General features: G+C 54.7%; 1 protein-coding gene across 1 annotated transcript; it reads right to left on the reverse strand.

Moving 5' to 3' along the window:
- Positions 1-4,778: 4,778 nt before the first annotated feature.
- Positions 4,779-13,100, reverse strand: LOC134984171 (actin, cytoplasmic type 5-like). The gene is made up of 6 exons (XM_063949795.1): positions 12,993-13,100; positions 8,338-8,475; positions 8,023-8,262; positions 6,284-6,722; positions 5,992-6,173; positions 4,779-5,493 (listed from the first exon to the last, which is right to left on the reverse strand). Exons 2-6 carry the CDS (start codon positions 8,461-8,463, stop codon positions 5,350-5,352), a joined length of 1,131 nt encoding a protein of 376 aa, XP_063805865.1. The 5' UTR covers positions 8,464-8,475; positions 12,993-13,100; the 3' UTR covers positions 4,779-5,349.
- Between the last annotated feature and the right edge of the window lie 615 nt (positions 13,101-13,715).

The raw sequence follows: 13,715 nt of genomic DNA on the forward strand, positions 1-13,715 counted from the left end.
ACAAGAGAAGGGAAGGAAAGGGTACACAAGAGAAGGGAAGGAAAGGGTACACAAGAGAAGGGAAGGAAAGGGTACACAAGAGAAGGGAAGGAAAGGGTACACAAGAGAAGGGAAGGAAAGGGTACACAAGAGAAGGGAAGGAAAGGGTACACAAGAGAAGGGAAGGAAAGGGTACACAAGAGAAGGGAAGGAAAGGGTACACAAGAGAAGGGAAGGAAAGGGTACACAAGAGAAGGGAAGGAAAGGGTACACAAGAGAAGGGAAGGAAAGGGTACACAAGAGAAGGGAAGGAAAGGGTACACAAGAGAAGGGAAGGAAAGGGTACACAAGAGAAGGGAAGGAAAGGGTACACAAGAGAAGGGAAGGAAAGGGTACACAAGAGAAGGGAAGGAAAGGGTACACAAGAGAAGGGAAGGAAAGGGTACACAAGAGAAGGGAAGGAAAGGGTACACAAGAGAAGGGAAGGAAAGGGTACACAAGAGAAGGGAAGGAAAGGGTACACAAGAGAAGGGAAGGAAAGGGTACACAAGAGAAGGGAAGGAAAGGGTACACAAGAGAAGGGAAGGAAAGGGTACACAAGAGAAGGGAAGGAAAGGGTACACAAGAGAAGGGAAGGAAAGGGTACACAAGAGAAGGGAAGGAAAGGGTACACAAGAGAAGGGAAGGAAAGGGTACACAAGAGAAGGGAAGGAAAGGGTACACAAGAGAAGGGAAGGAAAGGGTACACAAGAGAAGGGAAGGAAAGGGTACACAAGAGAAGGGAAGGGTACAAAAGAGAAGGGAGGGATACATAAGAAAAGGGAGGGTACATAAGGGAGGGTACATAAGAAAAGGGAGGGATACATAAGAAAAGGGAGGGTACATAAGGGAGGGTACATAAGAAAAGGGAGGGTACATAAGAGAAGGGAGGAAGGGTGCATAAGAGAAGGGAGGGAGGGGTGCATAAGAGAAGGGAGGGTACATAAGAGAAGGGAGGGTGCATAAGAGAAGGACATAAGAGAAGGGAGGGAGGGGTGCATAAGGGGAGGGAGGGTGCATAAGAGAAGGGAGGGAGGTGCATAAGAGAAGGGAGGGAGGGGCATAAGAGAAGGGAGGGAGGGGTGCATAAGAGAAGGGAGGGTACATAAGAGAAGGGAGGGTGCATAAGAGAAGGGGGGGTGCATAAGAGAAGGGAGGGAGGGTGCATAAGGGGAGGGAGGGTGCATAAGGGGAGGGAGGGTGCATAAGAGAAGGGAGGGAGGTGCATAAGAGAAGGGAGGGAGGTGCATAAGAGAAGGGAGGGAGGTGCATAAGAGAAGGGAGGGAGGGTGCATAAGAGAAGGGAGGGAGGGTGCATAAGAGAAGGGAGGGAGGGTGCATAAGAGAAGGGAGGGAGGGTGCATAAGAGAAGGGAGGGAGGGTGCATAAGAGAAGGGAGGGAGCATAAGAGAAGGGAGGGAGGGTGCATAAGAGAAGGGAGGGAGGGTGCATAAGAGAAGGGAGGGAGGGTGCATAAGAGAAGGGAGGGAGGGTGCATAAGAGAAGGGAGGGTGCATAAGAGAAGAGAAGGGAGGGTGCATAAGAGAAGGGAGGGAGGGTGCATAAGAGAAGGGAGGGAGGTGCATAAGAGAAGGGAGGGAGGGTGCATAAGAGAAGGGAGGGAGGGTGCATAAGAGAAGGGAGGGAGGGTGCATAAGAGAAGGGAGGGAGGGTGCATAAGAGAAGGGAGGGAGGGTGCATAAGAGAAGGGAGGGAGGGTGCATAAGAGAAGGGAGGGAGGGTGCATAAGAGAAGGGAGGGGTACATAAGAGAAGGGAAGGGGGCATAAGAGAAGGGAAGGGGCATAAGAGAAGGGAAGGGGGCATAAGAGAAGGGAAGGGGGCATAAGAGAAGGGAGGGGGCATAAGAGATAAGAGAAGGGAGGGGGCATAAGAGAAGGGAGGGGGCATAAGAGATAGAGAAGGGAGGGGGCATAAGAGATAAGAGAAGGGAAGGGTACATAAGAGAAGGGAAGGGGGCATAAGAGAAGGGAGGGGGCATAAGAGATAAGAGAAGGGAGGGGGCATAAGAGAAGGGAGGGGGCATAAGAGAAGGGAGGGGGCATAAGAGAAGGGAGGGGGCATAAGAGAAGGGAAGGTACATGAAAAGGGAGGGATACATATTTGGGGGGGGGTGATCAATCCACAATCTATTGTGAGTCGATGCAATTTGAGCAGGCAATATATTTGCACATCGGTGGTGGATCTGGTTCTCCATCCTTGCTCAGTAGGTAGGGGGTGGGGGAGAGAGAAGAAGAGTAAGGAGGGGATACATGGCTTTTCTGGCTTTACATTGCCGTTACATTTATTCCAGACATTCCTGAATTCCTCACTCTGGAGGATGAGTGAGGAAATTTAATTCAGGAACGTCTGGAATAAATGTAATAGCCTCTGGAGAATGTTCTGTCGGACATTCCTTGGCTGGTTCCTATAAAGGCCACAGTAGGAGTTTACTGGCACATTGCATTGGTCGGATGGTTTGGCTAGGTGGACGCCCAGGGGTTATGGGGTTGTGAGATAAGGACATGTAGCCCTGCCAATGTTCAGAGGAAACGTTCAGTATATCTGAGCTTACTTTGTTATCAAACATTTCTCCACCTTCTCTCACCTGAAAGTTCTATACAAACTGTCCAAAGTGCAAGAAATAGTTTATTTAATAAAACAAACATTGACTGCATGAAGTCACCTATTGGCAAGAGGTCCAGTTCTTACTCCCACAACATGTTAGTGTAGTGGGACCACCAGGGGTCCAGCCTATTACTGCACCCACAATGGCTACACTATAAGGGACGCCTACAGTTTAGGGTGGGATGCCTCATGGGCACAGATGAAACCTTGGAGAGTGACATCACACTCCTCATATGCACCAAGCAGAGCTTGCTCCCAAAACGCAATGCTGTAGATGGCATTGCCTAATAGAGGGCCGGGGCTTCTTTCCACATAGTGCACTGAGCGCCAACTCCTTAAACCCCCTCCCCCCCCCCCCTGCAGATTACACAATGTGCCGGCCAATGGCTGCAAGTGTGGAGATCCACCCAGATATCCTTTCTCTGCACAGCTGTGCGCTAGACAGCCATCCTTTGTGATTTGATTGCAATTCTACATACATACTGGCGTTATTACAAGGGGCTATGCACCCAATAAGTGGCGGATATATCATGTGCAATGCGTCGTGCATCCTGCGCTGGGGCTTGTGGGGTAAACCGGCAGAAATATTCTTCACTTTCCTGTATACAGATGGAGCCTCATCTTGGCTTCTCGGCTGCACCTAGGCACACCATGGTTTATTAGCATAAACCCTTCATCTATTGTTCTCAGCTACAATACAGCAGGGGATTGAATCTGACCTGGCTCTATTAAAGGCCAAGATAAAGATGGCTCCATCTGTACATCATCTCCTACACTGCTAACCAGACATGGAATTGGGGGTTGTTTGTGTATTCTACAATTGCCCTTCCTCAGGACACCATCTCCTTTTCTGGTGTCATCATGGTCCCTCTTGTATAAAGGGAGGAAATGGATGTTACTCCACAAACTGTACTGCGTCTTGTCCTATGGACATTACTACCGTGCACAGGTTCCAAAACGTGGTCCTCAGGAATAGACATCAGATACTAATTCACCTGCATGGATAAGACCTGGACTAACATGCCTTGAGGACTGCATTGGGCACCTATGACTTAAAGGATTGGGATGATGACCCATTTTAATGTAAGGTATTGTTAGTCAAGAAAGGTTCCTGCCCAACTCCTCCTGTTCTAGCAGATAGCCCCAGCTTCTGATGCTGTAGTCACTAGTAACCCTGCACCCCACATTAGCACAATGGTAAGACGTTCTTTGCTCTGCTCTTGCCCACTAGAAAGGGATCACTGCCACCATGCAGAGGCTCAGTGTCAGGATACAGCTGGGAGTTGCCTGGGTAGTGCAGGTTTCAGGGAAGACCCAAATTCTTCCCGATTCCAATTTCACAGATGAGAACTTCTCAATAAAGGACCTTCCTATTGGCCAAATGTATGCGTCTGCTCCCCAGTGCTGTCCACACCACTTACACCCATGACCTCTTTAGGTCACACCTAGAAGACCGGGGCAGTCAGCTCTGGGAAGTAGCGCTCTACCCGAAGTACCCCAAGGCTATCATGCTTGCGCAAACTGAATGTGTAGGGCACAAGGCTGGAGCAAGGGGGGAGATTAGGACACTGGATGGAGCAGGGTACAGCACGAAGTACTCCCAGTTGCACCATACTCTGTTACAGTGACCCAGCAGAGCGCTAGGGGCAGATGCCAGTCCAGCTTTGGGGCAGACCAGGCAAACTGGAGACAGCAGCCGTAACCTGCACTCCACACACTATCAGCACAGAACATTCAGGGTCACGCTAAGGCTGGTAACCAGAGAGTAACGCAGGCCATGGGTGTTCGGGAGCAAGTGCTCTTGGTCGCCACTTGCTCCCACAAGTTACCAGGCTCTCCTTCCCACCAGCCAGCTATTTGGTTGGAAAAGTGGTGTGGCCAGCCTAAGAGGACCAGCCAGACAGTGGAGAGCCACGTCAGCTTCAGACTGCTCGGTCTGCTAATGGTCTTCTGCCCAGGCTTTCATAGGAACCATGGAAGAGCAGCACCCAGGACTCTAGATTAGGGCAGTGTCTCCCAATGCCGCTATTACAGTCCAGGAACTAAGGATATCCGTGCAAAAGTCTAGTGGCCAGTTACTGCCAGATGTTACCCTCCCCGTACAAGTCCCTCCAGGAATAACCGTTACACAAGTTGTTTATTACACCAGCGCTTTATTTGTTACACAAGTGTTTCTGGGAGTTACAACCTCAACTTAGAGGGGGGGTTTGGGGATTACATGCGAGAACGTTAACGCAACATACAAAAGAAAATAAATAAAAATGACACAAGTTAGCCGGGACGAGGAGGAGACTGCTACAGGTGTAACCCCAGATCTACGTGGAATGTTAGGAACACAAAACTGGGAAGAGTAAAGCCTGGCTGTAAGGCCTGCTGCATGCCTTGTTTTCCAGCCGTGCTAGAAAGTTACATCAGGAACTCTAACCAGCCTCAGACAGGAAATTCTGGAATATTAAGCATTAGATATCGGGAAGGCTAAAACCTTAGATACCCCATACACACCTCCAGCCTAAACCTCTCCCGGTGACCGGGGTGTGCAAGAGAAGGTGTGTACAGGGTATGACAAGAATTAGACATCCCAGCAAGATGGACGCAAGAACGTCTCATGTCCTGGGGGCAGGTGCCTCCGGCTCTATTCCAGGGTGCTGAGGCAAGTTAATAAAGACCTCCGGCAGCAGGTGCAAGGCATCGGTCAGCAGTGCATCTAGAAGCATTTGCGGTGAACGATGGAAGGACCAGACTCGTCGTACTCCTGCTTGCTGATCCACATCTGCTGGAAAGTGGAGAGGGAGGCCAGGATGGAGCCACCAATCCAGACTGAGTACTTGCGCTCAGGTGGAGCGATGATCTAGAGAGAGAGAAAAGTCCATTATAGCATGGCTTTGCCATTACCAAACACACTGCTAGTACCACCCAGAGAGCCCCGCTACAGGCACCCAGAGAGCCCCACTACCACCCAACACCCTGCTACAGGCACCCAGAGTGCACAGCCATTACCTGACACTGCTAGTACCAGGCACAACCCGCTACAGGCACCCAGAGAGCCCTGCTACCACCCAACACCCTGCTACAGAGACCTGGGGTGCACAGCCATTACCCGGCACCCCCCGCTACAGTCACCCAGAGAGCACGGCTATTACCTGACACACCACTACAGTCACCCGCGTGCACCGCTACTACCAGACACCCTGCTACAGTCACCCAGAGAACACTGCCATTACCCAGAACTCCGCGCTACAGACACCCAGAGGGCACAGCCATTACCCGGCACCCACCGCTACAGTCACCCAGAAAGCGCTGCTATTACCAGACACACCCTGCTACAGGCACAGTGAGCACAGCTTACCTTTATTTTCATTGTGCTAGGAGCGAGGGCAGAGATTTCCTTCTGCATTCGGTCAGCAATCCCTGGATACATTGTGGAACCACCAGACAGAACGGTATTGGCATACAGGTCCTTACGGATGTCTACGTCACACTTCATGATGGAGTTGAAGGTGGTTTCGTGAATGCCACAGGACTCCATACCTAGAGAAGGTTAGTTTAATGTTAGCACTAGCTGCTGAGTCACCTATGCATCGTTCGGCTGTTCACGTTGCCAAAACCTCAACATAAAGACAAGTACACCAGCTACATACCCAAGAAAGAGGGCTGGAAGAGGGCCTCCGGAGACCGGAACCTCTCATTTCCAATAGTGATGACCTGACCGTCCGGCAACTCGTAGCTCTTCTCCAGAGAGGAGGAGGAAGCAGCAGTGGCCATCTCCTGCTCGAAGTCCAAGGCTACGTAGCAAAGCTTCTCCTTGACGTCCCGCACAATTTCCCTCTCAGCTGTGGTGGTGAAACTGTAGCCCCTCTCGGTCAGGATCTTCATGAGGTAGTCAGTCAGGTCCCGGCCAGCCAAGTCCAGGCGCAGAATAGCATGAGGCAGGGCGTAACCTTCGTAGATGGGCACTGTGTGGGTCACACCATCACCAGAGTCCATAACAATACCGGTGGTACGGCCAGAGGCATAGAGAGACAGCACAGCCTGGATAGCCACATACATGGCCGGGGTATTGAAGGTCTCAAACATGATCTGCAGCGGGAGGAAAGAAATGTGAAGTTTAACAAGTGCACTAGACGGGCACACCCAGAAACCATGCTATCTTGCCACCAACCAGGTAAAAAGGATTATTCAGATGGAACAGAAACCTAAGGCTTCAGCAGGAAATGCCAGGAGAGCAAGAGCCCTGAAATAGGGATGGCCACCAATCATGGATGGTTAACCACCACCAGTAGATAGTTTTGCCATCAAAAGCAAAGAGCTCCCCCGCCCAATATTTGTTGCATTCTTCTTGGTGGTGGGACATGTAGCTTAGCACCACCCCCTAATGTGACCCTTAAAGCCCCACCACCGATTGGCCCAGTAAGAAATAGAGCAGGGCCAACCATCAGTTGGTTAAACCAATGGTTCCATACCATCAAGGCTAATTAATAGTACAATTGATGGTGACCACAGATGTCTACCCATCAATGGCCATCCCTACCGATGGGGGGGGGGGGGGGGGGGGGGGGGGGGGGGGAGGTTCCGTTTAGGGCTGAGGAAGATGGGGGGGTGGGGGGGAGGTTCCGTTTAGGGCTGAGGAAGATGGGGGGGGTTCCGTTTAGGGCTGAGGAAGATGGGGGGGGGGGGGGGAGGTTCCGTTTAGGGCTGAGGAAGATGGGGGGGGGGGGGGAGGTTCCGTTTAGGGCTGAGGAGGGGGGGGGGGTTACGTTTAGGGCTGAGGAAGATGGGGGGGGGGGAGGGGGAGGTTCCGTTTAGGGCTGAGGAAGATGGGGGGGGGGGGGGAGGTTCCGTTTAGGGCTGAGGAAGATGGGGGGGGGGGGGGGAGGTTCCGTTTAGGGCTGAGGAAGATGGGGGGGGGGGGGGAGGTTCCGTTTAGGGCTGAGGAAGATGGGGGGGGGGAGGTTCCGTTTAGGGCTGAGGAGGGGGGGGGGGTTACGTTTAGGGCTGAGGAAGATGGGGGGGGAGGGGGAGGTTACGTTTAGGGCTGAGGAAGATGGGGGGGGGGGAGGTTACGTTTAGGGCTGAGGAAGATGGGGGGGGGGAGGTTACGTTTAGGGCTGAGGAAGATGGGGGGGGGGAGGTTACGTTTAGGGCTGAGGAAGATGGGGGGGGGGGGGAGGTTACGTTTAGGGCTGAGGAAGATGGGGGGGGGGAGGTTACGTTTAGGGCTGAGGAAGATGGGGGGGGGGGGGAGGTTACGTTTAGGGCTGAGGAGGGGGGGGGGGGGGGGAGGTTACGTTTAGGGCTGAGGAAGATGGGGGGGGTTAGGTTTAGGTCTGAGGAAACGGGAAGAAGTGTTGTTGGTGACCCTACGGCAGGTGGAACAAACCTGTGTCATCTTCTCCCTGTTGGCTTTGGGGTTCAGGGGAGCTTCTGTGAGCAGGACCGGGTGCTCCTCAGGGGCCACACGTAGCTCATTGTAGAAGGTGTGATGCCAGATCTTCTCCATATCATCCCAGTTGGTGACAATGCCGTGCTCGATGGGGTATTTTAGAGTCAGGATGCCTCTCTTGCTCTGTGCCTCATCACCCACATAGCTGTCTTTCTGGCCCATGCCAACCATCACGCCCTGGTACAACGAGAGCACATATTACAGACATGTTCCCATGAATATAAGCCAGAATAGACATGTAGCAAAACAAACCTGATGTCTGGGGCGTCCAACAATTGAGGGGAAGACAGCGCGAGGAGCATCGTCCCCTGCAAAGCCGGCCTTGCACATCCCAGAGCCATTGTCCACGACGAGCGCTGCAATCTCTTCATCAGCCATCTTACTGTGTCACTGGTGGGGGAAATAAACAGGAATACTGTTACCGCACAAGGTGCGTACACAGCAGACATACACCTGACCAGCACACGGAGGAACGCTATGCACCACTATAAGGAGGTATCAGGAGGCAGCCGACCACAATCACTCTGATTACACGGAGTACATCACATGAGACCCTGAGCACCTCATAGGCAGGTAACAGCCCTGGGTCAGGGCACAGCACAGTATTACATTGTATAGTGCATGAGCGGTGCTGCAGGAGAGGGAGGGACAGGACATAGCACAGTATCACCACCCTATACCGGGACAGGGAAGAGACCGGGCCTCGCACAGCAGTAAGGCACAGTATCACAGCCCTATACTGGCAGGAGACCGGTCCTAGCACAGCAGTAAGGCACAGTATCACCGCCCTATACCAGGACGGGGAGGACCTAGCAGAGCAGTAATGCACACCATCACTGCCCTACTCCGGGACAGGGAGTAGACTGGGCCTAGCACAGCAGTGATGCACAGTATCACCACCCTATACCGAGACAGGGCGGAGACCGGGCCTAGTACAGCAGTAACATCGCCCTATACCAGGACAGGGAGGAGACCGGGCCTAACATTAACGCACAGTATCACCGCCCTACACCGGGACAGGGAGGAGACCGGGCCTCGCACAGCAGTAAGGCACAGTATCACAGCCCTATACCGGCAGGAGACCGGTCCTAGCACAGCAGTAAGGCACAGTATCACCACCCTATACCAGGACGGGGAGGAGACCAGGCCTAGCAGAGCAGTAATGCACACCATCACCGCCCTACTCCGGGACAGAGAGTAGACTGGGCCTAGCACAGCAGTGACGCACAGTATCACCACCCTATACCGAGACAGGGCGGAGACCGGGCCTAGTACAGCAGTAACATCGCCCTATACCAGGACAGGGAGGAGACCGGGCCTAACAATAACGCACAGTATCACCGCCCTACACCGGGACAGGGAGGAGACCGGGCCTAGCACAGCAGTAAGGCACAGCATCACCGCCCTATACCAGGACAGGGAGGAGACCAGGCCTAGCACAGCAGTAAGGCACAGTATCACCTCCTTATACCAGGACAGGGAGGAGACAGGGCCAAACAATGCACAGTATCACCACCCTATACCAGGACAGGGCGGAGAGACCGGGCCTAGCACAGCAGTAAGGCACAGTATCACCACCCTATACCAGGACAGGGAGTAGACTGGGCCTAGCACAGCAGTAACGCACAGTATCACCACCCTATACCGAGACAGGGCGGAGACCGGGCCTAGTACAGCAGTAACATCGCCCTATACCAGGACAGGGAGGAGACCGGGCCTAACAATAACGCACAGTATCACCGCCCTATACCAGGACAGGGCGGAGACCGGGCCTAGCACAGCAGTAAGGCACAGTATCACCGCCCTATACCAGGACAGGGCGGAGAGACCGGGCCTAGCACAGCAGTAAGGCACAGTATCACCACCCTATACCAGGACAGGGAGGAGACCAGGCCTAGCACAGCAGTAAGGCACAGTATCACCGCCCTATACCGGGAGACCGGGCCTAGCACAGCATCACCACCCTATACTGGGCCAGGGAGGAGACTGGGCCTAGTACAGCAGTATCACTGCCCTATACCGGGACAGGGAGGAGCCCAGGCCTAGCACAGCAGTAAGGCACAGTATCACCTCCTTAACCGGGACAGGGAGGAGACCGGGCCAAACAATGCACAGTATCACCGCCCTATACCGGGACAGGGAGGGGACCGGGCCTAGCACAGCAGTAAGGCACAGTATCACCGCCCTATACAGGGAGGAGACCGGGCCTAGCCCAGCAGTAATGCACACTATCACCGCCCTACACCGGGACAGGGAGGAGACCGGGCCTAGCAATAATGCAAAGTATCACTGCCCTATACTGGGATAGGGAGGAGACTGGGCCTAGTACAGCAGTATCACCGCCCTATACCAGGACAAGGAGGAGACTGGGCCTTGTACAGCAGTAAGGCACAGTTTCACCGCCCTATACCAGGACAAGGAGGAGACCAGGCCTAGCACAGCAGTAAGGCACAGTATCACCGCCCTATACCAGGACGGGGAGGAGACCAGGCCTAGCAGAGCAGTAATGCACACCATCACCGCCCTACACCGGGACAGGGAGGAGACCGGGCCTAGCACAGCAGTAAGGCACAGTATCACCACCCTATACCGAGACAGGGCGGAGACCGGGCCTAGTACAGCAGTAACATCGCCCTATACCAGGACAGGGAGGAGACCGGGCCTAACAACGCACAGTATCACCGCCCTACACCGGGACAGGGAGGAGACCGGGCCTAGCACAGCAGTAAGGCACAGTATCACCGCCCTATACCAGGACAGGGCGGAGAGACCGGGCCTAGCACAGCAGTAAGGCACAGTATCACCACCCTATACCGGGCCAGGGAGGAGACTGGGCCTAGTACAGCAGTATCACCACCCTATACCAGGACAGGGCGGAGACCGGGCCTAGCACAGCAGTAAGGCACAGTATCACCGCCCTATACCAGGACAGGGCGGAGAGACCAGGCCTAGCACAGCAGTAAGGCACAGTATCACCTCCTTATACCGGGACAGGGAGGAGACTGGGCCAAACAATGCACAGTATCACCACCCTATACCAGGACAGGGCGGAGACCGGGCCTAGCACAGCAGTAAGGCACAGTATCACCTCCTTATACCAGGACAGGGCGGAGACCGGGCCTAGCACAGCAGTAAGGCACAGTATCACCTCCTTATACCGGGACAGGGAGGAGACTGGGCCAAACAATGCACAGCATCACCACCCTATACCAGGACAGGGCGGAGACCGGGCCTAGCACAGCAGTAAGGCACAGTATCACCACCCTATACCAGGACAGGGAGGAGACCAGGCCTAGCACAGCAGTAAGGCACAGTATCACCTCCTATACCGGGCCAGGGAGGAGACTGGGCCTAGTACAGCAGTATCACTTCCCTATACCGGGCCAGGGAGGAGACCGGGCCAAACAATGCACAGTATCACCACCCTATACCAGGACAGGGCGGAGACCGAGCCTAGCACAGCAGTAAGGCACAGTATCACCACCCTATACCGAGACAGGGCGGAGACCGGGCCTAGTACAGCAGTAACATCGCCCTATACCAGGACAGGGAGGAGACCGGGCCAAACAATGCACAGTATCACCACCCTATACCAGGACAGGGCGGAGACCGGGCCTAGCACAGCAGTAAGGCACAGTATCACCTCCTTATACTGGGACAGGGAGGAGACTGGGCCTAGTACAGCAGTATCACTTCCCTATACCGGGCCAGGGAGGAGACCGGGCCAAACAATGCACAGTATCACCACCCTATACCGGGCCAGGGAGGAGACTGGGCCTAGTACAGCAGTATCACCACCCTATACTGGGCCAGGGAGGAGACTGGGCCTAGTACAGCAGTATCACTTCCCTATACCGGGACAGGGAGGAGACCGGGCCTCGCACAGCAGTAACGCGCAGTATCACCTCCTTATTCCGGGACAGGGAGGAGACCAGGCCTAGCACAGCAGTAAGGCACAGTATCACCTCCTTATACCGGGACAGGGAGGAGACTGGGCCAAACAATGCACAGTATCACCACCCTATACCAGGACAGGGCGGAGACCGGGCCTAGCACAGCAGTAAGGCACAGTATCACCTCCTTATACCAGGACAGGGCGGAGACCGGGCCTAGCACAGCAGTAAGGCACAGTATCACCTCCTTATACCGGGACAGGGAGGAGACTGGGCCAAACAATGCACAGCAGTAAGGCACAGTATCACCACCCTATACCAGGACAGGGAGGAGACCAGGCCTAGCACAGCAGTAAGGCACAGTATCACCTCCTATACCGGGCCAGGGAGGAGACCGGGCCTAGTACAGCAGTAACATCGCCCTATACCAGGACAGGGAGGAGACCGGGCCAAACAATGCACAGTATCACCACCCTATACCAGGACAGGGCGGAGACCGGGCCTAGCACAGCAGTAAGGCACAGTATCACCTCCTTATACTGGGACAGGGAGGAGACTGGGCCTAGTACAGCAGTATCACTTCCCTATACCAGGACAGGGCGGAGACCGGGCCAAACAATGCACAGTATCACCACCCTATACCGGGCCAGGGAGGAGACTGGGCCTAGTACAGCAGTATCACCACCCTATACCAGGACAGGGCGGAGACCGGGCCTAGCACAGCAGTAAGGCACAGTATCACCACCCTATACCGGGCCAGGGAGGAGACTGGGCCTAGTACAGCAGTATCACTTCCCTATACCGGGACAGGGAGGAGACCGGGCCTCGCACAGCAGTAACGCGCAGTATCACCTCCTTATACCAGGACAGGGCGGAGACCGGGCCTAGCAGCAGGGATGAGGCGGGGTTGATGCCCGGGCAGGGCGGGAGGGTGCCGAGACATGGGGGAGGCCCCGGTGTGAGGGCAGGGTGAGGAAGGGGAGTCGGGGTGCAGGTAGGGGGGGTGACGCTTGCCTGGTAGGTGCGGGTGAGGAGACGCCGGAGATCAGGTATGATGCTGCAGCCGCTGCGGGAGGAATGAGAGACTCCGCCCCCGGCCAGCGCGCCCTATATACCCACCCCGCCCTGCGTGCGTCCGGCGCTAGAGCCCCGTGCGTGTGACGTCACCGCGTAGTCCGGGAACAGGGCGTCGCCTCTCCCTCGCTCGGGGCTGAGAGGAATGTGGCGGGAAGGTCCCGTGCCGTGTGACGTCATTCCCTCCACCTCAGGCCGCCGCCCGTTGCTAGGGGTGACCCGCACACCTGCCCTGGTTACTAGTGATACAGGGCGTACACCCGTATACCGCATATATATCACCCCACCCCCCTCATGTGCTATGTATGTATCTGTCTATACCATATACTCTATATATACACGGTGCTGTGCAGAAGTCTTAGGCAGGGGTGGTATAGGTTTAGGGCTGAGGAAGATGGGGGTTTTAGGGCTGAGGAAGATGGGGTTTAGGGCTGAGGAAGATGGGGGGTTAGGGCTGAGGAAGATGGGGGTAAGGTTTAGGGCTGAGGAAGATGGGGGTTAGGTTTAGGGTTGAGGAAGATGGGGGTTAGGTCAGAGGAAGATGGGGGTTAGGGCTGAGGAAGATGGGGGTTAGGGCTGAGGGAGATGAGGGGTTTAGGGCTGAGGAAGATGGGGGGTTAGGTTTAGGGCTGAGGAAGATGGGGGGTTAGGGCTGAGTAAGAT

The sequence above is a fragment of the Pseudophryne corroboree genome (genome assembly GCF_028390025.1).
Source record: "Pseudophryne corroboree isolate aPseCor3 chromosome 3 unlocalized genomic scaffold, aPseCor3.hap2 SUPER_3_unloc_4, whole genome shotgun sequence".
Lineage (NCBI taxonomy): Eukaryota > Metazoa > Chordata > Amphibia > Anura > Myobatrachidae > Pseudophryne > Pseudophryne corroboree.

Excerpts from the sequence above, each read along its gene's own strand:
- LOC134984171 (XM_063949795.1), bottom strand. The coding sequence starts at position 8,463 with ATGGCTGATGAAGAGATTGCAGCGCTCGTCGTGGACAATGGCTCTGGG. Across the intron at positions 6,174-6,283 it reads CTTCCAGCCCTCTTTCTTGG|GTATGGAGTCCTGTGGCATT; the intron begins GTATGTAGCTGG and ends AACCTTCTCTAG. Across the intron at positions 5,494-5,991 it reads CTAGCACAATGAAAATAAAG|ATCATCGCTCCACCTGAGCG; the intron begins GTAAGCTGTGCT and ends CTCTCTCTCTAG.